The 24278-nt window shown below is 42.9% G+C and overlaps 1 protein-coding gene across 1 annotated transcript in view; it reads left to right on the forward strand.

Annotated features, from left to right (window-relative positions):
* The window catches only part of OPRL1 (opioid related nociceptin receptor 1), a 135800-nt gene that overhangs the window by 18713 nt on the left and 92809 nt on the right, over positions 1-24278 (forward strand). Inside the window, exon 2 of the mRNA XM_083146726.1 lies at positions 6591-6807. Coding sequence (XP_083002852.1) covers positions 6605-6807 — 203 coding nt within the window. The 5' untranslated portion in view covers positions 6591-6604. The remainder of the gene's footprint in view (positions 1-6590; positions 6808-24278) is intronic.

Here is a 24278-nt window from a genome sequence, read left to right on the forward strand (position 1 = left end):
GCTCATCCTCCAATAATAATAATAATAATACCAGGGCACCACAGGCTGCTCCCCCTGCATAAAAAGAACAAGACACCACCGGCTGCTCCCCCTGCATAAAAAAATAGGACAGTACAGGTTGCTTCCCCTGTAAAAAAGAATAGGACACCACAGGCTGTTCCCCCTGTATAAAAAAATAGGAAACCACAGGCTGCTCCCCCTGTTTAAAAAGAATAGGACACCACAAGCTGCTCCCCCTGCATAAAAAAGGACACCACAGGTTGTTCCCCCTGTATAAAAAGAATAGGACACCACAGGCTGCTCACCCTGTATAAAAGTAACAGGACACCACAGGCTGCTCCTCCTGCATAATAATATCAGGACACGTGCTGCACTACTGCGGCTCCTGCCTCATTGCCCTGCTTTCCTGTGGCGCAGCCACATTCTCCATCCTCCGCCCGCCAGCTCTTCCTCCATGTCAGGTCAGACGCATGGGTAGGCGGTGACGGCATCATGATGTCACCCACTCCTTCATCTCCTTGACTATCCTCTCCTCTGTCTCCCATCCTCCTTTTTGTTACCCTTCCCCTCCTCTCCTGTTACCCCATTTGCACTCACTTCTACCCCGTCATGGGCCCTCTACACCACCGCTCAGCTCTGCTCCCTCATTCCTCCTACAGTTTCTCTTCCTAGCCCAGGAGTCAGCACAATCACTACACCCTCTACATATCTGCCTTCCAAATTAATATAACCTCAATGCTATAGCAATCCTGATAATCTCATTCACATCCCAACCATTAACTCATACCCCCTATCCTGTGCACTCTGGAATGCCAGATCGGTTTCCATTCTGTTTGTGTTCCCCACTCATGACCTTTACATTTCCAATTCCCTGCATCTTCTAGCCATTACTGAAACCTGGATCACCCCTTCTGACACTACTTCTCCTGCTGCTCTCTCTGCTGGGGGTCTCACATTATCACACACACCTTGACCTGGAGGTCGCCATGGTGGTGGTGTTGGGGTTCTTTTACCCTCTAGCTACTCCTATCAACTCATTCCTCCATAACCGTCCCTTACATTCTCTACATTTGAGGTCCATGCTATACGCCTCTACCAACCTGCCAATCTTCGAGTTGCTGTAATTTACCCTCCCCCTGCCATGCCTCCGAATTCCTCGACAACTTTGCTTCCTGGCATCCTCACTTCCTCTTTTCTGACATTCCCTCCATTATCCTAGGTGATTTCAACATCCCTATCGATAACCCCTCAAAATCACCTGCCTCTAAACTCCTTAATCTCGTATCTTCACTTGGCCTCTCCCAGTGGACCTTCTCACCCTCCCATGTGAATGGGAACTCTCTGGATCTGTTTTTCACTCATCGTTTTGATATTTCTGTTTTCTCCAACTCCCCTTTTCCTCTCTCTGACCACCACCTGCTCTCCTTTACCTTATCTCTATCTCTTATCTGCTTCCCCATCTCTATCTCCGAAGGCCACCATCACAAAATGTAACATTGAGGCTATTGACACCTCATCCTTGTCCTCCCTGTTTGACTTACTTCTCTCTCCTATTCTCTCTCTCTCTCTCTCATGCCCTGAACAAGCCACTTCCCTATACAATGCTTTCCTTACCTCTGCACCCTTGCAAATTAACACCACAACCATGGCACACCAAATGCACCAGATATCTTCAAAAATGCTCATGCACTGCCGAGCGACAGTGGAGGAAATCACCCTCTAAGGCAGACTTCCTCCACTTCAAACTTATGCTCTCATCCTTCTAAAGAATCTTACTTTAAAATTCTCATCGCCTCCCAGTCTTCCAACCCCCGATGCCTCTTTGCCACTGTCAACTCCCTCCTCTGCCCACCACCACCTCCTCTCCCCTCCTCATTATCTGCTCTTCACTTTGCCACTTATTTCACATCCAAAATTGACTCCATACATCAAAACAAAATTGTATCCCACCAGAACGCCAGCAACCAGCCAGCTCCTATCCCTTACCACCCATCCCCTTCCCTCTTATCAACTCTGATATCTTTCTCCCATGTATCTGGTGAGGAAGTTATGGCCATCATCCATTCCTCCCCCACCACCTCCCCACTTGACCCTATCCTTCCAACGCCTCCGCTACCTCTCTCCTACTGCCTGGTCCCATCTTGCCCACCTTCTCAATCTCTCCCCCTCATTAGGCACTGTCCCCTCTGCCTTCAAACATGCTATTGTCTCCCCTATTCTTAAAAAACCTACCCTTGATCCTAACACCCTCTCCAACTACCGACCCATCTCTCTCCTCCCTTTTACCTCCAAACTCCTTGAGTGTGTTGTCTACAATCGCCTCACTAACTGACTTTCTTTACTCCCACTCTCTGCTTGACCCATTCCAATCTGGTTTCTGTTCTCTCAACTCGACTGAAACTGCCCTCACAAAAGTCTGCAATGATCTTCATGCTGCCAAATCTAAGGGCCACTACTCTCTGCTTATTCTTCTTGACCTCTCTGCTGCTTTTGACACTGTGGACCACCCTCTCCTTCTCCAAATCCTTCACTCCCTTGGTCTGCGTGATACTGCTCTCTCCTGGCTGTCCTCCTACCTCTCTGATCATTCCTTCTCTGTCTCCTCTCATGACACTTCCGCTAACCGTTGCTGTCCCACAAGGTTCTGTTCTTGGTCCTCTCCTTTTCTCTCTCTATACAGCCTCCTTAGGTGAGCTCATTAGCTCTTTTGACTTCCAATATCCATTATCTATTGATGGCAAGACTATCACCTCTAGCCCCCAAGTACGCTGTCTTGGAGTAATCCTTGACTCCTCCCTCTCCTTCAAACCACATATTCAGCACCTCTCACAAACCTGCCATTTTCATTTAAAAAATATTTCCAGAATTAGACCTTTTCTCACTCAGGATGCCACTAAGACCATTATCCACTCACTGATCATATCCAGGCTGGACTACTGCAATCTCCTCCTACTGTAACTGGTATCCCTGACAAATGCCTGTCTCCACTCCAATCTATCCTCAATGCTGCAGCCCAACTCATCTTCCTCACCAAACGCACTACCACCTCCCCTCTTCTACAAGCCCTTCACTGGCTTCTCTTCCCTTACAGATTTAAATTCAAACTTCTCACACTCACTTACAAAACCCTCACCCACTCCTCTACCATTTACATCTCTGACCTTATATCCCTTTACACTCCCACTTGTCCCCTTCGCTCTGCTAGCACCCGTCGGCTCTTCAGTCAACTTATTACCTCCTCCCACTTCTACCTACAAGATTATCGACGTGCTGCTCTCTTACTCTGGAATTCTCTACCTCTCCCCTCAAACTCTCCACTTCTATACAGAACTTCAAATGGGCTCTTTAGACCCACTTCTTCACCAAACCCAGCAAACTGTCCTCCTAATCTTCTGTTCTTTGCCCTGTCTACTCCTCCGGTGTCACCCCCGTCTGTCTGCCCCTCTTTAGAATGTAAGCTCTCACAAGTAGGGACCTCTTACCTCATGTGCTTATCCATTCTTTCTTCAGTAGTCTTCGACTGCAAAAGCATGCTGTTTGCTGCCACCTGGATACTTATGTTGCAGTAATTGACTGATGTTCCTATAGTCATTTACCTGGTATTTGTCCTGTATTATCTTCAACTGTAAGTCACTGTTTTCCTGTTTTGATTATGTGTACTCTGTAATTGGGCGCTGCGGAACCCTTGTGGTGCCATATAAATAAAGGATAATAATAAATTGTATAAATTAATCATCACAATTCACAGCAATAGCAAATGGGTTATTAACAGTGTTTTTCTAAAATGCTGTAAGCAGAAAAAGCATGTTCAGCATGTATAACAAAGACAAAATGATCAATAAAGACAGCGACAAGTACCTTTCCGCCAGGCCACAACATAAACACAACAGTCATGTATCTTACATGACAATAGATATGTTAAAAGGAATACAAAACACTTGTACTGTATTTGATTTGAGACTGATGCATGAATAAATTGGCACATGTTTTGGCCATGTTTGACCCCGTTGCGGTGCCTTGCAATTGTAAATAAAAAGGTGAAATAAAAAATATGTTTACATCAATAAATGAAGTAATAACAATGGGGCCTTTATAAAGTGGAATGTTAGTTTCTTCAATACCAACTCATGAGGAATGCTAGTATCACATATATACTTTACCTATAGGTTTAATTCTTTTGTACAACAGGTTGGAACAAAAAAAAAAATCAATGAATTGTAAGAGCAGCTGACGTATTGAGTCATGTAAGGGGATACCCAGTTTCCCAGAAGCTTTACTCTATACTGGGAATTTTTTGATATTGTTGAGTTAAAAATGTTGTACTGTAGATTCAGTTATTCAATTGTTATTCAAAGGCAATTTGTGATTACATTCACCCATGGGTGAAAAGTTTCTAACATGTTGTTTCACAAATATACTGTATAATATTATATGCAGATAAATAGATAGATAGATAGATAGATAGATAGATAGATAATGTATCTCTTGGGTGTATGGTACTGTTAAAAAGAAAAAAGAATTGCAATAAATGTATTATTAAAATTAGCTCGTATGTTGACTAAAATTTCTTAAACTTTAAACAGACTCAAAAGATTGAGCCAAGCAAATAATGCTGGTGCACAACAACAACACGGTTGCCGCTGCAAGGTGAGAGAGTGACTGTAGGGTCAATTCAGACCTGCTCGCAGCAGGCTGAATTCTGTCCTGTCCCTGATGGTCGGGGGTTTGCACATGCACAAATATGGCATGTGCAAACCCCGAATTCGGACATATCCAGCTAAGATATAAGTCAGTCTAGACTGAGTTTTATCTGCAAATGGGGAAAAAAAATAATTCAATGGTCAGCAATTTTTCTCCCGTGCAGACGCATACGAGAGTAGGTGTGAGTGTATGCATCCCCTCGCAAGTGGGTATTTGAGCGGCTGGGGTGTAGGCATTCGGCCGGGCGGCGGGCAATATTTATCTGTTCGCTAGACTGCAAACATACGCAGCCTAGCAAACAGGACTGAATCAGGCCCTGTGTCTTTATGTGTGTGTTAGTAGTGTCTGTTAGTAATGTATGTGTGACATATAAGTGTGTGTGTTAGTAATGGGTAGAGACCAGCGGTCAGGGCAGCTCGCTGGGGGCTGGAAGCCAGCATTTGGGAGTGGTAATTGGCCATTTTGTGGGAGTGCCAGAAAAAGCAGGTGTGTGGGCATTTGGGGGGAGGGTGTGGCATGCCAAACTAAGCAAAGTCGCTAAGAAAATGCCTTAATATCGGCATGTGTGTGTAGGCCCCATTAAAAACATAAGGTACTAAATTTTAAGAAAAAGTAGTGCTTTTTTTTTCAAACAAGAACCAGTAATTTTCATACTTCGAAAAAAATAAAATAAACCCCAGTTGATTGGCTAACTGTAAATATTACTTCAAGGTAGGATTTTCGGTCTTCAGGGCCTTACTGCCATCTCAATAAATCAAACAATTTTAAGTTCTCAAAATGCTACATTTTTACATAAAAATGTTTCATTTGATAAAAAAAAATTCCCAGATGATATGTTATCACGCCAAACATATGCTGGTGCCAAGTGGCTTGATTTTGAGCTGAGCTTTTGTGTTCCTTTTAACTATTTAGCCAACTCAGTAAAGTTTAATGAAGGGGAAGACATCAACAGTAAAATGATTACAAGCACTGTAGATATAAAGGTAGATCTCACACCAGACATCTACAATATTTGAAAACGATTTAGGCTGTTACACCTGCTTAATAGATACTCCTAGAGTAATCACTGATACTAACAGATGGGTGTGGATTAAAAGATGGACAGTATCTAGATATGCAGTCTGTTTGTCCACACCAGATGGTTGACACTCAGTACGTCAACAGGGTCAAAAGGTCAACATAGATTTAGGTCAATAGGGTTAAAAGGTTGGCCTAGAAATGGTGGACAACTGCTTTATATGTGTTATTTTAAGCCTAATCATAATGCTACATCAAATACCTAACTCTAATGGAACCTACTGGCAGCCTAACCCTTACCCTCACCCCCCCAAAAAATACCTAACCTGAATAAAACGTGTCAAACTTTTTGCATGTCAACCGTTTAATCCTGCAGATCTTTTGATACCCATCAACCTAGGTCCATTTTGACCATTTAACTGGCAACGTTTTGAATCTGTTGACCTATCAACTGTCGACTGTCTGGTGTTGACCTATTAACTGTCTATTTACTGTTTATCTTCCATCCGGATTATTCCCCCCCCCCCCCCCCAGATACCAATGTTCGGCTGCTCTTATGTTGCAGCTACAAAATGTCTTTAGTGTAGCCAAAGACTAAAGACTGTTAAGTGATTATGAAATTAGAGAGAAGCGAAATGTTCTAGGTGCTCGGTGTCACTTTATTTTATGGCCCAGCGAGTTCTCAGGTAAGATGTTTTATTGCTGTGCTGTTTCGTGTTTAATGCATTACCCACTCAGCTCAGCACAGTTACAGGAAAATAAGCTGCTGTTGTCTGGTAGATTGAGACTGGGGCATACACCACGATTTGAACTTGTACTCTGACAGCAGCTTAGTGGTCCAGTTCCTCCTGACATTATCTTCTTCCCTCCAGATAACAGCCCACAGATGGATTTCCCAATGCCAGACTCGCTGAACCCGGCTGCCCTGAGGGAGCTGTTCCTTAATTCTAACCTGAGTGGTAACTTCTTCAACAACACTGCAGACAGAATCCTACCTCGGAGCATGCAGGTTACCATAGTGGTGGTCTATCTGATTGTCTGCGTAGTGGGGCTTGTGGGGAACTGTGCAGTGATGTACGTCATCGTCAGGTAAAATATTTCAGTGTTGTATATTGGTTTTTATGTGTATACAATGATAGATTATAATTGCTGTTCAGTAATCATACTTATTGGTATTTTGGATGCCATAGTACATTGAATAGCAATAATACACATATGTTTAATTACTGAGTTAATTGCATTGTTGAATTATTTCTTTGCTGCTAAACATCATCTCTTGTGGAAATCATTGTTCTGTAACATCTCCCTTTATGTATACATAGTCTAAAACATTTTATGCAGCTGAAATGTTATACTGTATGTGAGCTGCCCTGCTGGTGACTTCATTATACAGTATGAGCATTGAATTGAAACTGCTGTCTTATATTAGGCATGGAAGCTGTGCAGTTACAGTGACTGCATTATAAGTGGAAATACTATATTATATTACCTTTGCTGATTATATTTATTGTGTGTTTTGTGAAGCAGGTACAATAAAGCTGTACTGTGTAAAGTGGATTATTTTATATACTGTTAAATACTTGTTATTGTAGTCTGGGGAACTACAGTAGGTTATAAATCGCCCTGGTAATCCTGGTTACACCAGTGTTTCTTGTTGTTTTTACCCAACACACTTAAAGGTTCATGCCATCTCTCTGCAAATCCTGCCATTTAAATACTATCTCAGAATGAACTCGAATGACACAAACACCCTTGAGAAGTTGCCTTCTCTATTAATTTATCTTGTTACAATAATCTTGCGCCTCGAAATTAAATCCTGTCTATGCACTAGTCTGCAGTATGGTGCAAACATAAGTCTCTACTTCTATAGTATAGTCACTCTGCCCAAGACCTTGCACACTTCTGGTTCTATGCAACAGTAGCCATCTTGGTTTTACAAACCTACAGTACAGTATGCACCATAGTGAAAATCTATGCACATTTGCACAGTGAGCCTACACCTGGTGTTACACTGTTGAGAGGATGTTTTGATTTATGTGACTTCTTTTGTCTTTAATTACGATCATTTTAACCAACCCACAACATCTCCGGGAAAGCCACTCATCTGCTGGTATTACCAGCAGATGAGTGGCTTTGAGGATGGCTTTGCAAAGCCGTCCTCCCCCTCCTTCAGCTCCGAGCAGGGTAAAAGCCGCTCAGTGTGTAAGCACTGAGCGGCTTTCCCCCCAGTGATGAATGCGATCATCGCTGTCCATACACGCTGGGCATAGTCGCCCAGTGTGTATGGACCTTTAGAGTTGTCTTGCTTCCATCAGGACACCCAGAAGCTGTGCATTTGACATTATTCAAATAGAGTAACTATACTATATTAGCAGGAACATGTTATCAGCCAGAGCAGAGTTTAGTGGTCTGTAGCCCTCTAACTGTAGCGTTACACAACACCTGGAGGTCTATTTTGTAACTTTTAAGTTCTACAAATGTAGGTGAAAATTAAGGAGGTTTAGGGTAAGGGTTAGGGAGAGGGTAATCTGCAGGGAGGGATGGTTAGGCTGCTGGGAGGAGTTAGGGTAAGGGTTAGGGAGAGGGTAATCTGCAGGGAGGGAAGGTTAGGCTGCTGGGAGGAGTTAGGGTAAGGGTTAGGGAGAGGTTAAGGATTAGACTTATAGGGGTACATTTATGGATATGTGAGTTCTACTGAAGATGGGATGTTGCCCATAGCAACCTATCAGATTCTATCTATGATCTCCTTGAAGGTGTTAAATAAATAAGAAGTAGAATCTGATTGGTTGCTATGGTTAACATCTTCAATATAACTCCTATCTTTGTAAATTCACCCCATATTCTTTAGGAAGAACTATCAGGATGCCATTGTCTGTATTCTGACTGCCAGCATCCTCAACACTGGGATCTGGTATCACACCCCTAAATCTGTTTACTCCAACATTTAATGATCAACATTCACATTTAGGGCTAGATGGATCAAGCTTCAAAAAGTGATAAAATGGGGAGTGCTAAGCAGCCAGCCAATCAGCCCCTAACTGCCATGTTACAGGCTGGGCTTGAAAAATGTCAGGTAGGAGCTGATAGGCAGGTTGATTATCACTCTCCACTTTATCACTTTTTGAAGCTTGAGATGTCCTTAGGGCTTTATTCAAAGTCTCGGAAACCTATTCACAGTGAGTTGCATCTGCAAAACTAGAGTTGCGACTCCTTCCTCTTGCCTGAATTGTGACTAGATGCATGGCTTCATAAGCAGTACAGAAAATGCTTAAAATCATCGTAATAAGCAATCAAGTGGCTAGGAGCATGTATATTGTTCTGCCAAGCAGACACAATGATACAGTATATACAGTTAGGTCAACATGTATTTAAACACTGATGCAATTTTGTCATGTAGCTGTTTACCGTTGTATACAGTATATTAGAACACTGATGCAATTTTTGACACTTTAGTTGTTTACCATATACATTTTAACACTGACGCAATTTTCGTCACTTTAATTGTTTACAAAAACATATTTAATTATAGTTATATAATGCAGAATATCAGTTTTAATTTAAGGTTATTCACAATCCAAATTGTAGGAATGATTTAGGAATTACAATTGTTTAATAGTAGCCTATTTTTTTCCACGGACCAAAAGTAATTGTACAATTGACTCAATACCTATTTTATGGAGAAATCTGGCTTATTTTCACATAAATGAAGTACCCAAAAGGTATGGAGTTGATTTAAAGTGTGGCAATTGGAAAGCTGTTGCTGTGAACCCACACCATGCGGTCAAAGCAACTCGAAAATAGGACTTCCTTAGGCTTTAAAAATAAACAAAATCCATCAGAGATGGAAATATTATCCGTCGTCTCAGTCCGTCAGTCTGCTCTCACCTGGCTCACCTCTTTAATCTTTCCCTATCCTCTGGGATCTTCCCTTCCTCCTTCAAACACGCTCTTGTCTCCCCAATTCTCAAAAAAACAAATCTGGACCCCAACTCTCCATCCAACTACAGGCCCATCTCCCTCCTCCCTTTTGCCTCCAAGCTCCTAGAACGTCTGACCTATAATCGTCTCCTAAGCCACCTTACTGCTAACTCCATTCTAGACCCCCTCCAATCCGGGTTCCGCCCTTTACATTCCACTGAAACTGCCCTGACCAAAGTCACTAACGATTTACTATCGGCTAAATCCAAAGGCCTCTTCTCTATCCTCATCCAGCTTGATCTGTCAGCAGCCTTTGACACTGTTGACCACCCTCTCCTGCTCAACACCCTCCGCTCCTTTGGCATCACTGGCACGGTCTTCTCCTGGTTCACCTCATACCTCTCCGATCGCTCCTTCTCCGTCTCCACTCCGAGCTCCTCCTCTCCTACTACCCCGCAGCCAGTCGGTGTTCCCCAAGGGTCAGTCCTTGGCCCTCTCCTCTTCTCCCTCTACACCACCTCTCTGGGCACCCTCATCAGCTCCTATGGTTTTCATTACCACCTTTATGCTGATGATACCCTAATCTATCTCTCCTCCCCCGACCTATCCCCATCACTCCTGTCCAAGGTCTCCGAATGCCTCACGGCCATCTCAGCCTGGATGACCCAACGTTTCCTGAAACTAAACATGGCTAAAACTAAACTTCTAATCTTCCATCCCCCGAACATCCCCTCTTCTCCCACTATCTCCATCAGCATTGGTGAAACCGAGATCACCTCCACCGACCAAACGCGCTGCCTTGGTGTCATCATTGACACCTCCCTCTCTTTCACCCCCCACATTCGTGCTCTCTCACAGTCTTGCCGCTTTCACCTACGCAACATCTCACGCATCAGACCATTCCTCTCCACTGACGCGACCAAAATTCTCATTCACTCTCTTGTCATCTCCCGCCTTGACTACTGCAACATCCTTCTCTCTGGGCTACCTCTCACCCGCCTCGCACCTCTCCAAACCATTCTTAACGCTGCTGCTAGGCTCATCTTCCTCTCCCGCCGCTCTACCTCCGCCTCCCCCCTCTGTCTATCTCTTCACTGGCTCCCCATTCCTTTCCGAGTTCTCTTTAAACTCCTCACCACCACCTACAAGGCTCTCTCCTCCTCTATCGCTCCTTACCTCTCTTCACTGATCTCTATCCACACTCCCTCCCGTCCTCTTCGCTCCATCGCTGACCGCCAACTGACCTCTCACCTAATCACCTCCTCTCACTCCCGTGTCCAAGACTTCTCTAGCGCTGCCCCCCTGCACTGGAACAACCTCCCGCCACCCATCAGGCTTTCTGATTCCCTTACCTCCTTCAAGCGCTCCCTCAAAACCCACTTTTTTCGACTAGCCTATCCCTCCTCCTAACCTCTTTTGATCCTCCTATCCTGCCTCCGTTCCCCTCCGTTCCTACTTATCCTGTTGTTTTTCGTTTGTCCACCCACCTATTTTTAGTATGTTAACTCTTATGAGTAGGGTCCTCCTGCCTCACGTACTCACCCTACCTCTTTACCTCACCTGTCCTCCTGTCCTGTTCTTCCCTTCCTCTACTTCATCTTCAGTCTCCTCGACAATTTTGACACCTACTTCTGAACTGATGCTGATTTTATTTCTACCAGCTATACCCCTATTTATACTGTATTTTTCAACACACCCTGTACGTTACCTTGTCATTTGTTTTTTGTTTGCTATGTACGGCGCTGCGGACACTTTGCGGCGCCTTATAAATAAACGTACTACTACTACTATAGTGGGAACCATAGGAGCGGACAAAGTAACAGTTTGGTACATACTGAGTAAAACAATACACTGGTGAGCTTTGCAGGACAAAGGCCTGGAAATTCACAGGCAGCAGTAGCGGATGAACACATGATCCTTTCCATGGTAAAGAAGAAACACTTCACAACATTTAGCCAAGTGAAGAACACTCTCCAGGAGGTCAGGCTTTTATTATCCAGGTTTTTCTTATAGAGAAGACATTTAAAGAGCAAATACAAAGGGTTCACCACAGGGTGCATTCATAAGCCTCACCAAGAGAAAGACCAGATAAAAGATTTGTCCAAAAAATGTAAAAAATGCCAGCCCAGTTCTGGAACAGCATTCTTTGGACAAGTAAATCTAAGATCAGCCTGGACCAGAATGATGGGGAGAAAAAAGTATTCAGAAGGCCTAGAAATGCTCATGCTCTGAAGCATACTACCTCGTCTATAAAACAAGGTGAAGACAGTGTGATGGTATATATTCCAGCATGGCTTTAAATGACACATGTGTTTATTGATGTTACAGAAGACAGAATGCTGTGACAGAAAACAGAAGCAGCCAGATAAAGTCTGAAGTGTACTGAGATTATAATGTCTGCTTAGATGCAGTCGAATTCTGCAAAGTTGACTGGACTGTGCTTCCCAGTACAGATGGACAATCACCCCAAAAGTACTGGAAAAGTAACCAAAGTAGTCTTTTCAGTGCAAAGAATTGGAATATTCTGCAATGGCTGATTCGATCACTTGACCTTAACCCGAATGAGCATGTATGGCACTTGCTGAAGACACTTGCTGTACAGTACAGTATATCACTTGCAGAAGACAATACTAAAGGTAGAAAAAACCACTAATACATAAGACCCGAAAAAAATATTCGGGCCTCTCAATCCTGGAAATGTCCGTGTCTCAGTCTGACCCTGGTACAGAGCAGAGTTGTGTACCCAGGACTTTGACCTGGGATGTTTTTTTCACGCATTGCAAGACCCGGGTTGATGTGCGTTCTCATGCACAACCACAGGTTTTTGTTGTATGTATGAAAAGAGTATGACAAACAACAAGTATTGTATTTGTATTTCAAAAATACTTGGGCTCCCTTTAGTGTATTGTGACTTCTAAAACACTAAGTCAATTAGTGCAGATTTTTCGACAATCAAAAAATCTGTCGTATGTCGAAAAAAACGGATGGTGCGAAAACATGTGGATTTGCGAATTACTCACAATGTACATGTTTTAGTCGAAACTGCAGCTGTTTTTTGACAATATTTTGATGATACATACAAAACTAAGGGGAAAGTCTATGGAACTAATGTTAGTAGGGAACAAATATTATATTGATACTTTATCTTATGGGTATGATAGAAAAATATATGTGTATGTGTATATATATATATATATATATATTCTCATTTCATGTTCTTAAAAGTCTTGTACATGCTAGCAACTCTGCAGTGCTGGCCAGAGTGTCCTCTGGATAGACTGGCCACACTTGGTGTAAGCTTTACAGCCAGGACGCTTTAGTGGTGCATTATTGCACTGGGGAGGGTGGTGTTAGCTACCTACCCTGACAGGCGCCGCCTAGTAGTAGTAGTACGTTTATTTATAAGGCGCCGCAAAGTGTCCGCAGCGCCATACATAGCAAAAAAAAAAATTACAAGGTAACGTACAGGGTGTGTTGAAAAATACAGTATAAATAGGGGTATAGCTGGTAGAACTAAAATCAGCATCAGTTCAGAAGTAGGTGTGGAAATTGTCGAGGAGACTGAAGATGAAGTAGAGGAAGGGAAGAACAGGACAGGAGAACAGGTGAGGTAATGAGGTAGGGTGAGTACGTGAGGAAGGAGGACCCTACTCATAAGAGTTAACATACTAAAAATAGGTGGGTGGACGAACGAAATACAATAGGATAAGTAGGAATGGAGGTAGGATAGGAGGATCAAAAGAGGTTAGGAGGAGGGAATGTCTAGTCGAAAAAAGTGGGTTTTGAGGGAGCGCTTGAAGGAGGTAAGGGAATCAGAAAGCCTGATGGGTGGTGGGAGGTTGTTCCAGTGCAGGGGGGCAGCACGAGAGAAGTCTTGGAAACGGGAGTGGGAGGAGGTGATTAGGTGAGAGGTCAGTCGGCGGTCAGCGATGGAGCGAAGAGGACGGGAGGGAGTGTGGATAGAGATCAGTGAAGAGAGGTAGGGAGCTGTGGAGGAGAGAGCCTTGTAGGTGGTGGTGAGGAGTTTAAAGAGAACTCGGAAAGGAATGGGGAGCCAGTGAAGAGATAGACAGAGGGGGGAGGCGGAGGTAGAGCGGCGGGAGAGGAAGATGAGCCTAGCAGCAGCGTTAAGAATGGATTGGAGAGGTGCGAGGCGGGTGAGAGGTAGCCCAGAGAGAAGGATGTTGCAGTAGTCAAGGCGGGAGATGAGAAGAGAGTGAATGAGAATTTTGGTCGCGTCAGTGGAGAGGAATGGTCTGATGCGTGAGATGTTGCGTAGGTGAAAGCGGCAAGACTGTGAGAGAGCACGAATGTGGGGGGGGCGAAAGAGAGGGGCAATTATATTGCCTAATGACAATATGCGCTCATATAGGAGGGGAGTGGTTGCACAGGGCGGGCTGACAAAAGTTACGGGACTGGCATAAAAAGTGATCACTTTACTTCCAATTACAGACCCCATTGCGTCTTTGGCTCATGTGCAGCTTTCCAACTCTGAGTATATAATACTGCAAATAAGGCAAGGTGTCTTGGTCTCGCAAAGTTCAAGACTAGGGCGCCTTGGTATGAGCTGATCCTCTGGAGAAGCTGCTGTTCAATTTAGGGCTAGTCAAACCCTAACAAATGGTAGATTAAAAAGAAAAATAGAGGAACAGTGCTTCTTAGCTACAATGAATAACACACATTTCATAGGTATAAGAATAAGTTTATATAAAAAATACACAATTATTACAGTACAACAATAGATAAAAATAGTAGGTAAAAAGCTGAATGATTTGCTCACTCCTGGACAAGAAATTGATATATCACTGACTCATAAATGATGTATAGGCATATTACCACATGGTGGGTGGTGGGTCACTGTCCACAAGCCAAGAAAGGGATGGGGGGAAAAGTGTCACAGGTCCTCTCTGGTGCTGCGGTATCCTGATGTATGGCCGCTGGAGGTGTCTGAGAGGTAAGTTTTGGAACTGCTATCTCAATACCCAAGGGTCCTCACTGGTGATACGGCGCCCCTGTGCCCGCTGGAGGAAATCACGATGGGATGGCAAGGGGGAGATAAAGGTGTCCTTGGTGTTGGGAGACCATATAGGGAGTCCACCTGAAGATTATTTGCTCTGGATCATCCAGATTGGTTTTGGAGGTTTAGGAGATTTTGTGGGTTCACTGGGAAATTTCGGAGTGGATCCCCACAATAGAGCAGTGACAAAAGTAGGTCCAAGTGGTATAGCAATCTGTAGGTCAGGAATAGGTCCAGGAGAGGGTAGCAACTGATGCGTTTCGCCACTACCTGTGGCTTTATCAAAGGTGATGGTCAATGTGGAGTGGAGGTGTATATATACCACTACTAATGAATATTGAATTTGAGGTTGAGCAATCAATCAAGGTCACAATCAGCTATAATCAGCTAAAATATATATAAAAATACATTACATTAAATGGTTAGGAGACAAACATATATTGGACAATCGAGTAATTTAATAAGTTTGAGGTTTTTAATTATACAAGCAGAGAAAAACAGAATATAAAGTCTTAGAGAAAAAGGATCACTTCCGGGTTGTGGTCACATGATCAGTCTGGATAGTGTCTTTGTATACCAGCGTTTTGTTAAAAACTAAGACAGTATCCCATTTCCCATATACATATGATTTGTGTTGATATAATACTGCAAATGCCTGTGAGGATGTCCTGCAGCTAACATGAGAGGGATCAAAAGATCCCTCTCCAGCAGAACTACCCAATTGCAGTCAATGGGCTAATTCTTTGCAATACCTATTAAAAACTGCCCCTGTAAAAAAACAATGGGAGCAGTTGCTACCACCTTTAGCACCCGGAAAGCATTACATAGCTCTGATATATCCTGCGTTCTGCAGTGGTACATTTAAGGTATACTTAAAACTTTCATCAAACATGCGTATACAGCAGAATTGATTAATATATAGGACCAATAATCTGTTATTGCTGGGAATAATAACAGATAGTAATAATCAAGGCAAACATATGGAGCTTAACAAATAGGCCCCTATATAACATACACATCATCACCTTAGTCTTAGTGTTATTGCAATATTGTAAATATGACTTGTCAGTCTGTCCAGTTACCATAGTAACTGCAGCCAGCATTTGAGTAACTGCATCAAATCAGGGGCTGAATATAAAATACATATTATTATGTAGATTTTATACCCTAGGCATCCCACGGTGGAGATTTGGGTGGGATAATGCATATATGAACTCAGTCCAATTTATTGCACAACATGCTATAAGTGATTGGAAAATATAATAGGCAATTTTATATGCACTTTACAGAACACATAGAACTGGTCCTTTTTTGCATGCCTTCTTTAATATGACTATGACGAACACTGTAGACAAAGTAATGCTGTATAGTTACAATAATTCACATAAAGTTCATGCTGATGCTAATTTGCAGCATCTCCACTCGTAGTCATTGGAGGATGAAATCTACCATATGTCCTGTAGATGTTTGTGCCGTCGGACCTCATTCCAGTCTTGTGTCATCATATCCATCGGAACACTCAGGCCTATTTCGTAAATAATATTTGTGGCATGTCACCGATAACACCTGTTTTCAGGGTGTATTCACAAATTTTAAGTATCCCCTGTATTTTGCATGCAGGGGCTACAGTAGCTATCTATCTATTCGGGTGAAAAAGTGAAAAACCCCCATGTCGAACTTTTGACTGTCAACCTAACCCATGTCGACCTCATGCATGTCGACATTTAGTGGTCGACCTAATGCTTGTAGACCTAATGCCTGTCTATCCTATGATCCATATTCAGCAGTCAGCAGTACAATCCCATGTGATAAACAATATACAGTACAGCACTGTAAAAGTTTATGAGCAGTGTAGAGAGCACACTACAATGAGGGCCTGTTTGTATGATGGTGGGGTAACACATTATGCTTTGTGTGAGATGATAAGCTGTCCTTTAGCCAACTTCCCTTACCTCCAAACACCTGATATGGTTACCACAGCACTGTTAATGTAGAGCAGCTCAATTAGGAATGTTCATTGCAAAATAACCATTGTTTTCTTGATAGTGGTAATGATGTCACCACAATGTCTCTTGCTATGAGGTAATCATCCATGGTCATGTGGAGCCAGGACTTAAGAAGTGGTCATGCAGAGGTGGGGGAACTCATTTCTCTATGCCACCTATTTACCTGCCCCCCCTCCGCTACCCCCATTAGGCAGAGACAGGGCCAGTTGTAGGGTTTTTGGCATCCCCCTGCAAACTACAATGCTTTTCTGTGAGAATTACTGTGCAGGGCCGATGTGGAGGTTAAAATGTTCCACCTCACCATTAGTGGTGGTCAAACTCAGTTCCAACCCGTTCCCCCACACTTCAACCCCTGTGTGGAGCACATGCACAGACAGTGACAGACATACTCATACACACAAGGATGCTCTGCATGGACTTTGCTTCTGGGTGTCAACAGGGCCGGTGCAAGGCATCGGAGCACCCTAGGCAAGTCGGGGTGGGGGCGCCCTGGTGCCGGGGGGTGGGGGCAGGGGGTATCTGTTGTGCCCTCTGGGGAGCGGGCAGGGGGGTCCATGCTGGCGTCTGACAGGAGCCTGCAGTGGTGTCCTTGCCGTGCAGGTACCTGCGGCGCTGTGTATAAAGCTGGCGGCTGCGGGGCGTCCCTGCAGTGAATAAGAAATAACTATCGCTATGCGGCGGCGCAGGAAGCACTTCTGTTTTGAAAACACTGGCCGCACGCTGATTGCCTGAATCTCAGCCAATCAGCGTGCGGCCAGTGTTTTCAAACCCGGCAGCGCTTCCCGTGCCACCGCAAAGCCCGGCGGATAGCGCTAGTTATTTCTTATTCACTGCAGGGACCCCCACCGCCGCCAGTTTTATACACAGCGCCGCAGGTACCCGCGTGGCATGGACACCACTGCAGGCTCCTGTCAGAAGCCGGCATGGACCCCCCTGCCCGCTCCCCAGTCGGCGCAGCAGGTACCCCCTTTGCACGGGGGGCGAGGGGCGAACTGCCACCCTCCAGTGGCCAGCGCCCATAGACCTGCCTAGTGGTGGCGCCGGCCCTGGGTGTCAATGAAGACATGCAGCCATGCTTAGCACCTGCTTCTAATTTCCTTGCCTCATCTATAGGCTATACCTGAACTATAGATACCTCCCAACTCCTCCTTGTCTACAGAAATGACAGAGCCCTGAAATCACTATTTTCCCACCTAAAGGAAGGCTGGTGGCAATTAGCAGGCTGCCTATCATCATTAACCTCAGCAATTCCATCACAACTCCTCCATAGTTTCTTATAGGAACACTGAGTTATCATTGGTAGCTTTCTATTTAATCTCCTGTAAAACTTTTCAGCTGAATAAACTCATTTATTAGTACAATATGTCTCCAACGTAGGAATCGTTATTTGGCTTGCGTCCATACAGTACACACATGTGAATATCATGCATCCTTTCAGTGCTGAAAAGCAAGCTACTGTACAGTAGCTTTAAGTAAGTATATTGTTAATTATTCAACATTAATAGATGCATATTACTTTGGCTTTTATGAAAAGGAACAGAGCTGTCAATCAATTCTACGTGCCAGTTCTGCAACAAGCACAACTATAACATTTAGTTTCAGCAATTACCCTGTACATATGAAATAATCCAGGTCATTTGGAAAATTGATGTAAAATCTCATACACTTGCTAGTACAAATGTTAACATCTTCCAGAAATAGAGACTTGTCATATGCAGTAGTTAACGAGTCCTTGCACTTGTGGTCGAGGGGGTCAGTGAAGCAAACCTATTTTCATATCCGTGGGAAATGCTCCATAGAGAAATCATTAATTTCTATAACAAAATAAAATTGGCCACACTAACTAAACCACTAACAAGATTTTCATTAGTACTGGTGTTCCTCATGGAGCGTATCTTATCTTATTATTCCCTATATACTTACATATAATTGTGTTTCATCTTCAGAGTTGAACATGACACTGCTGTGGTGGGTTTAATTACTGAGCACGACATGTACTAAGCTTGAAAAGTGATAAAATGGAGAATGATAAACCTCCAACCAATCAGCTCCTACTTGTCATTTTTCAAACATAGCCTGTGACATGGCAGGTAGGTGCTGATTGGTTGGTTGTTTATTACTCTCCATTTTATCACTTTTCAAGCTTAGTAAAACTGGCCCTGAGGGACATGTAGCTAAATACTGTATACAACCAAAGTTCAGTTTCTTGTAAAAAATAGGACAGGCTAATTACCTGTCTCTTAATAATAAGAAAACAAAATATGATATTTAGGATTTTGGAAGCTCAGACCTGCACTCACTTTGTATAATTGTTGTAGAAATGTGGAAGATGATTGGATTTAAGTTACCATCTCAAATGTTCTCATATGGGGCCAGATGTACTAATCCTGAAAAGTGATACAAAGGAGAGTGATACACCCTTACCAACCCCCTGATTTCCCTCCCAAATCTATTTCATGAACTATCTACATATGGACATCTGTCTGGTTACAAAATCAGCCAGGCTAAATCGGAAGCCTTGCCCCTTCACATCCCCAAACAATCCCAGGAACTCCTCCGCCTTAACTTTTATTTCACCTGGCGTTTGGACTCTTATCTTGGTGTTCATCTCACAAAAGCATATGCGAGTCTGTACAAGGCTAACTACCCTCCTTTATTCCGGCCCATTGAACAAGACATATCCAGGTGGCGGACCCTCTTTATCTCCTGGATCGGCCGTATAAACATAATAAAAATGAATGTCCTTCCAAAATTACTGTATCTTTTTCAGACTCTTCCTGTGGTTGTCCCTCTTAGAGTCCTCTCTTCCCTCCAAGCATTTTATTGTAAATTTGTTTGGAATAACAAGAGGCCCCGATTGCGCAGAGATATTCTTCGCAAATGCTCAGTAGATGGAGGCCTAGATAAATATTATCAAGCCTCCAAGCTCCGCCAATTGGTAGCCTGGCATTCTCCTAAAGCCACCAAACGCTGGGTCAACTTAGAATCCGAATTGAGTAAAGTTAATTCTATCTCTGATCTCCCATGGCTTCCTCGCAAATATAGGCCTAATTCAGCTATTTTGGTCCCCCCGATTGGAACAAACAAAGCTTGGGCTATTCGCACAGGATCCTCATCTATGAGAGGCAAAAAGGTGGACCCCCAGTTGGTACAATGACTGGAAAGATGTCAATAGTTATCGGAGGTGTGCTACCACTGGACATAAGGTATAGGAACATGTATAGAAAGAAAAGAGTATGTCCATATGTGATGCACCTGTTGAAAATCACACGAATAAAAAGTAACTTTTATTTGTCAATTTTAAGAAAAAAAAATCAGTATGTGTCAGTCACTGGTAAGTCTGGTTTTGGACTGACAACCTAGGGTGTAACCCGTCACTGATAGTGATTAACTCAGAACACCTGCGGTGGTCATAGAAAATTAACATAACTTTCTCAGTCTCTTAAATTACCCGAAAAAACGGGAATAGTGTGGAGACCAGCGATAATGATTATCGCTGGTCTCCACACTATTCCCGTTTTTTCGGGTAATTTAAGAGACTGAGAAAGTTATGTTAATTTTCTATGACCACCGCAGGTGTTCTGAGTTAATCACTATCAGTGACGGGTTACACCCTAGGTTGTCAGTCCAAAACCAGACTTACCAGTGACTGACACATACTGATTTAGCACGCCGTGATAATCATCCACTTGTCTGTTGTTGCTTGGAAGTCGACAACCCTGAAAGTGACGACCTTTTTTGTCGACATTTTAATATTACTAAAAACCGACCCTGTACCGACTTGATTACCCTTACGGGAGGCAGGATAATACGTGTTTTTTTGTTCTTTGTATATATCAATTATTTGTCCGCAAATAAACTACAGACACTAAGTGTCTACATTACACCAACTGTGTCCACAGATCTGATTACTAGACCAATTACACTCCGCAGAGATGAAATTTGACTCATCTGTATGAGCGGTCGCCATAACATTAACACCAGTCTCCACACTATTCCCGTTTCTCGGGTAATGGAGAGACTTAGTAATTTCGGTTAACTTTCTGTAGCCACCAAAAGTGTCTTGAGTTAATTTACATCACCGACAATCTACACCTCAAACTGTCATTCCAAACTAGGCTTTATGATGACAGGCGCACACTGATTCAGCGCACTGTGACAATCACCAGCCTGATTATATTTGTTTGGAAGTCGACATCCAAAAAACTCGACACAGTTATCACCAGGCTGTCACCCCCAACTAGGCCCATAGGTGACAAGCACCCGCATATTTAATGCGCAGGATCAAATCACCAGCCTATATATTTGTTGGAGAAGGGACATACCCTAGGTGGTGACATTTGCGTTGACGCATACTAGGACCAGGAATTGTGGCACACAGTTATTTCCCCCAACTAGGCGTATACATGACAGGCGCCCATTGACACAGTGCACTGTGATAATTGCCAGCCTAAATTTGTGTTTGGGAGGAGAAATCCTATAACGACGACACCTGTGTCGATAGATGTCAGGAATACATATTGTGTTAAATAGTAGCCCAGGCATACCTTCATGCACCATTTATTCACACTGCCTGTCCAACAATACGTTCTATTTTGATCTTGTATCGTTATTTAGTGCGCCTCTATTTAGGGATTGTGGCCAACCATTCAGTGATACAACACTGTGATATTACATTACACTATAAAAATATTATGGCCCTCCATTTCTGTATTTGAATTTAAGGTAGATTTATACCGCCCATAGGATCAGAGAGCCACCGTTTTTTAACACAGAGTGTATTTGTTGTATGTGTGTTTTTTTATATATTTCGCTTTCTTAAAATTGACAAATAAAAGTTACTTTTTATTCGTGTGATTTTCAACAGGTGCATCACATATGGACATACTCTTTTCTTTCTATACATGGTCCCCCCGATTGCACTCACCTTGTCTATCTGGGATTCGCTCTCTCCCAAATACTCCCTGTCCACATACCCATCCCCCCTTTCCCCACTATGATATCACCCCTCATTTCCCCCTGGAAATTCTACCTATATGGTCTCTATCTGGACGAGGGCAGGTATAACCAGCTTTCACCACATTCTTGGGGAGTCTGGTCCACAATATTTTACCGAATTACGAGAGCGACACCCCCTCCCTCAATCTTGCTTCTACCAATACCTCCTGGTTCGGAACTTCATCGCCACGTCTCTCCTCTCCCCCAACTCACTCCGCAACCCTATGGCGATGGAATTTCTCTGTATTTCTTGGCCCACTAATAGAGGCACCATCTCCCACATATATCACTCTATACTATCGCAAGATCATCCAGCCTCAGCGACTCACAAACTTTCCTGGGAATTGGATCTAGGTACCACTCTGGGGGAGGATACCTGGGAGGAGATTCGTCTCAACATCTCCAAGTGCACCATTAGCGTCTCCATTTAGGAGAACTCCTACAAAGTGTAAACCCATTGGTACCTAGTCCCAAAAAGACTACATAAAAGGGTTTTCTCCCTTTTCTTCTCTGCCTGGCTTACTTCCCCTCCTATACTCCCTTCCCTATTTTCCCTGGTTAATCATTTTCTTTCTACTTCCCACTTCTCTATTCTCCCGAACTCCCTGGGAACCCTGACCTACTACTCTTTACTCTTGATCCCACAGACTCTCTTGGTAATCTCCCTAACTTACTTGTTATACTAGGCTACCTGTCCCTAACTCCATATATTGAACCCCGCCTTTATTTCCTCTTCGTATCTAATCCCAATCTGAACCACAGCTATCATCTTGTTTGGGAGGATACCGTAGAAATGTTTTTAAGCCTCTATATCTCTTTACCTACTACTTGTCCTTTTCTATATCTTGTCCTTTTCTATATATTTTACTTATCCATCACTACCACTGCACACTGCATTCTCCAATTAAGTATATTGCTTATTTTGCTGTTCTCCGGACTGCATTCATGTTTTATTTGTACCTTTGTGGATCTCTTAATAAACTTATATGATTGAAAAAAAAGGAGAGTGATAGACCAATGTGTGTGTGTATGCTAACTCATTAAATGGGCGTCCGTCATAATAATTTCTCCTGACTTCAGTAAGAAAAGTCAGACTGGCTGCTGTTCTCCGAATTCGGGTTGGGCGCTGACATCATGGGACGTCAGCCACCCGCCCTAAGCAGGCATCGCCCACCTTTTTATAGAGACGCCTATAAAAAGGCTCCCGGGGTTTGCCCATGTGCATAATTGCGCATGGGCAAACCCCAAACATTAGAGAGAGGGCCAAATTCGGACGCTAATGAACGGTCCTGAATCCCCATACTGAGGAGTATCCCAATACATTTGGCCCGATAGTGGAGTAGGAGTATTAAAACACACACAAGCAGGTTTTAGAAAAGTTTTTTTCTGTATGTGATTTTTATATTCAATTTATAATTGCCTACATCTAGATTTTTTTGGACGTTTTGTAATTTCACATCATTTGCATCTGATGATCTCTACAAGTCTCTTATATTTGCTAATGTTGGCCCTGATACAGTAAGCCCTGCTATTGAGCAAATATCACTAACTGCTGATTTTTTCTCACAGCAGTGCATGCATTCCCGCCGCAGTGTGTATGCACTAATTCTCAAGCTGCAATTTAATACTGGAAAATTGTGACCGCAGTCTGAGGGGTTTGGTGTTGGGTGGGCGTGGTTCGGACAATGCATGAATGTGCGAAGTTACACGCGGCTTCTGCGAGAAGGAAAATGTCCACCCTGCACCGACTTTTGCAGCAGTTGTTGCTGCATGAATGGCACACCAGATACTGAAAGCAAAGGTTCACATTCTTCTGCCACTCACAGATATATGCTAGTGGATCATTTTTGTCAGTAGAATAAAATGAGCATGTGTAATTTTTTTTGTCTCCTTTGTTTGATTTTGCTGTCTTTATCTACTTTTAGGACATGTGTGAAAGTCTGGGGTAGTTTTAGGCCAAATTTAAGCAGAAATCTAGAAAATTCTTAAGAATTTTTTTCAAGCACCATTGTGTATATAAACACACGCAAATTGGAATTCTAAACAGAGCAGTTTTCCTATCTTTAGTTGGCAACATGGACACTTTAAAGGGGATTCATATGATAGATGTGACGATTGTGTCACAATAATTAGATTTAGCCAGAGGAAGATATATCTCCATAGATATTTTAGAAACTTTCCTCTTTTAAAGAAAACAAAATAAATTGCAGTGTCAGGTTATGTATAATTTTACACAATGTTTTTTTAAAAAAAAATCTAAATACTGTATACACATGTCTTGTTATAATATAAATAAATATATATATATATATATATATATATATATATATATATATAAATACATGTGTATATTCACAAGGAAACATACTGTAAGGGGTAATTTTACTAAAGCTTCTAAAAATGAAGAGGTACTGTTGCCCATAGCAACCAAACAGATTCTGGCTATCATTTTCTAGGATGCAATAGAGAAATGATAGACATAATCTGATTGGACAACATGGACGAGCTTTAGTAAATTAACCATTAAGTGAGCTATTGATTTATTACATTATTTCTATATTTTCTATTACCTAATCATGGTGCTCTAAGGGGGAGTAGCCATATTGTCAACCTCACAATGT

Source organism: Crinia signifera, chromosome 6 (genome assembly GCF_055691185.1).
Source record: "Crinia signifera chromosome 6, ASM5569118v1, whole genome shotgun sequence".
Taxonomy (NCBI): domain Eukaryota; kingdom Metazoa; phylum Chordata; class Amphibia; order Anura; family Myobatrachidae; genus Crinia; species Crinia signifera.